The 3,733-nt window shown below is 44.1% G+C and overlaps 1 protein-coding gene across 1 annotated transcript; it reads left to right on the top strand.

Annotated features, from left to right (window-relative positions):
• The first annotated feature begins 1,396 nt into the window (after window positions 1-1,396).
• Window positions 1,397-2,169, top strand: LOC126184346 (ATP synthase subunit b, mitochondrial-like). The gene is made up of 2 exons (XM_049926725.1): window positions 1,397-1,644; window positions 2,022-2,169. Exons 1-2 carry the CDS (start codon window positions 1,397-1,399, stop codon window positions 2,167-2,169), a joined length of 396 nt encoding a protein of 131 aa, XP_049782682.1.
• The last annotated feature ends 1,564 nt before the right edge of the window (window positions 2,170-3,733 follow it).

Raw genomic sequence — 3,733 nt, 5'->3', positions numbered from 1 at the left:
GATATGTGGCCAGATCCTCCTGCATCAGCAAGCATACATCATAACCACCCTAGCAAGACTACCTGAGGAAGTAAGCTATAAAAGCAGACAGAATCCTTGATACGCAACTTGCGACTCTCCTGATGTGCCACCAATGGGAAGCTGATGCGTTAATGAGCTATGTGGCTTGCTGTTCAGTGAGCAACCTCTGCGCTACAGACTGAATGAATTTGCTCTTCGGAAACCATGAGATTAAACCTCTTAAACAGAACAACATGCACCAAATTTAATAAATATACTACGAGGAAAAGACAGAAGAATATAAACATTTAACTTGCCGCTCTGTAGATGTATATCAGCTGAGACTGCGGCCTGACTCACGCACTTTGTGCCTTCTGTGCGTACGTTGTTTTGTGCTGTACATGTTTCCTCGAAATCACCTTATTGTGTCTGAAGAACCATGTATCGTTTTGATAGGTCGCCAGAAAGCTGATGTTTCTGATGCATTATTCAAACAATATCTTTTGCATTTGCGGCTTACAATGCTAGTAGCCTTAGTATCGAAACACATCGATTTCCTGTTTTTCAGAAGTTTGTAGCAAACTTTCGTCAATACCACTTACTAAAACTACAAATGACAGCCTTAAAGGTGCAAGAATACAATGCACTGAAACTAAACAATGAGAATCGACAGCTTTACAACTACATAACAACAACGTAAACCACAGGTTCTCTCGAAAAAGTCTAGGAAAACTGCATAATTTTCTGCTGAGAATTTGTTAAATCCACAATACTAATTCCACTACTCATCTGCCTGAACTGTCTTCGCAGCACCAGCAGTGATTAATCTCCTGCTATTGGTGAATACCCTTTAAAAAAATTCATACGTACACAGGCTGATTCATTAACAGCTGTTCCCGTATTCTCTACCTTTCCATTCGTGCAATACCTTACAACAAGGGTGGCTAATAATTCAACTCGCGAGTCATACCGTGACTTGCATGTCATAGTGTTGTGTCCACAAGGGGACCGTACAAGATTCCCTTCACCGATTTGTGTCACATTGACAGTGTGTGTATGGGACGACCAGGACTTTAACGTAATGTAAATAGGAAGACGCAACCCTCAATGGTTTTCGAGAAAATCGAGTTTGAAAACTGTAGGCATACTTATATTCTTTATGGGACTGCTGGTACCCAAGCAGCCCACAGCAGAACGAAAGGGGCAAGGAGGTCAAAGCTGGGAAAGTGTCAATGTTTCAGAGGTTCTCTTCAGTTCTGCGACAGAAGTCTCATGTACCATTATTAGCTAATGTACGATGTGTCCAGAAAGCCTCTGACGTTTTGCCGGAAGCAAGAGACGATTAAGCAGAAAGAGACCTAAAAAATTTTCCTAGGCCAGTGAGGGCCGAATTTCCATGGAAAGTCCAGATGAATTCACCTTCTTCTATAAAAAGAACGAAGGCACAGGCCCATATGTCTTCGGCTTGGGTTTAACAAGCTGTTTGTGCAGCAAAGAGATATACGTCATGGAACGTGAGCGTTACAATGGTTTGTCATTTGCCATACTAATTATTTTCGCTGTGAAGAAATTGGAGCCAAAATTTGCTAAATATGCAGATGCAGAAGTTGATAAAGAAGAAGCGGAGTGGAATGAACCAAGAAAGTCTGGAATAAAAGCATATGAAGAAGCATTTGAACAATAAAAGAAGGCTCAGTGGCGGGCAGAGGGGCGGACACTCTTTATGCTGGCAAAGAAAGACAACGTTGCTTTGCAGCTTCTTTTAGAGAACTGCAAATGATGGTCTACAATGTGGTGAAGAGACAGCTGGTCTACCAGGTGGGAAAGGCTGCAGTCAACAGGAGGATTCTTCAGTCCGGAACCGTGCTGCTGCTACGGTTGCAGGTTAGACTCCTGCCTCGGGCATGGATGTGTGTGATATCCTTAGGTTAGTTAGATTTACGTAGTTCTAAGTCTAGGGGGCTGATGACCTCAGATGTTAAGTCCCATAGTGTTTAGAGCCATTTTAACCATTTTGACAGGAGGATTGGCCGGTGTCATATGGTTAGTTGGATTGTCAGCAGTGTCCTTAAATCAATAACATCTGAACAGGAGAAGCAATATCTAAGGAAGTGCATTGCATATCTTAAAGCATCGTCTGTGCAGCAGTATGTATTTACAGGAAATTAATTATGCAATCATCATCATTTCCTTGGGCCTGTGTCCCACTTCAACGCGGGGTGGGCCTTGTTACTATGGATTTGGCGATGTTAGTGTCAGAGGATGGCCAGATGCCCTTTCTGTCACCACCCCATATCCCCCGGGACGGAATTAGGATACCCCAGCTGTCTGCATCCAGTGTAAGCCATGAAATAGTGCGAACATATTCAAATGTCGGCGAGTCGTGCAACTGAGGGACGGAATCAGGGTGCCCCAGGTGTCTGCATCCAGTGTAAGCCATGAAATAGTGCGAATGTATTCAAATGTCGGCGAGTCGTGCAGCTGAGGCGGGACATGGGGACCAGCGCGGTATTCACACAGTGGGATGTGGAAAACCGCCTCAAAACCACATCCAGGCTAGCCGGAACACCTGCCGTCGTCGGTAATCCGCCGAGCAGATTCGACCCGGAGCCGGCTCGTCTATCAGAGTCCAGGAAGCAGCGCATTACTGCTCTCGGCTAACCCGGCGGATCGAATATCACTATGAAATGGTGGTTTTAAAATCATCAGAACTATGTTCTGCATTAATACAAATTCCTTTTCGGTAATTTATTCCTGTGAGTGAGCAGATATAGATAAGTAATAGACCATAATATTATGGTGGTAGTATCAGACAGATCATCATATATAATGAATTTGCGTTTTTACATAAGCCATTAATATACATCGACTAACGTCCTTGTTAGTGCTTCACATTTGATGTTTGTTCTGTACGCCGGTGAAGTGCAGAACAGTTCTGACATATGGCAGAGGCCTAGTACAGCGTCAAAATGGCGTCTACATACGACTCACGTTACAAGCAGCGTGCTGTTATTGAATTCTTGAGTGCAGGAAAAGAAACCTTGGTGAACATCCATAAAGGTTTTTGTGCAGCGTATGGCGATGCTGCAGTTGATAGGAGTACAGTTGGGCTATCGGTAAAGAAAGTTACAGCCTCAGGAAATGCAGAAACAGAGCTCCATGATCAGGCTACGCTCGGGATGTCCTGTCACAGCCACTGCTCCAGACATGTTGAATCGTGCGGATGCCATTATTCGTGCCGACCGGCTCATCGCAACTCAACAATTTGGTGTACAGTTGCCGGTCAGCATTGGAAGTTCGTCTGATCGAGATTCTCGGATATTCAAAGAGGTGTTCACGTTGGGTTCCACAAATGCTCACAGCGGACAACAAGATTCAAAGAAAGGCCATTTCATCTAAATTGTTGGAGCGTTTTGAGACCGACGGAGAGGCCTTTCTGTCACCGATCGTTACAGGGGACGAAAGCTGGGTGCACCACTTTAAGCCGGACATGGCTACTTCTACAGCACAAGAGCTTTTACCAGCAGGAGATACATGCTCTTCCATAACGTTGGCGTACAGCCATAGAGCGTGATGGAGACTTCGTAGAAAAATAGGACCTAGACAAGATATATTGATGTATATTGTCAGCAAATTCTGACTCTTAACAATAGATATGTTCTGAGAAAAGAAATGAGGGCATTACTTATTGATCGACCCTCGTTTGTATGGTGGGTAATATCAGTTACTGTAT

The sequence above is a fragment of the Schistocerca cancellata genome, chromosome 4 (genome assembly GCF_023864275.1).
Source record: "Schistocerca cancellata isolate TAMUIC-IGC-003103 chromosome 4, iqSchCanc2.1, whole genome shotgun sequence".
Lineage (NCBI taxonomy): Eukaryota > Metazoa > Arthropoda > Insecta > Orthoptera > Acrididae > Schistocerca > Schistocerca cancellata.
Note: the sequence above shows the minus strand (reverse complement) of the source record. Positions and strands in the feature narration are given on the sequence as shown.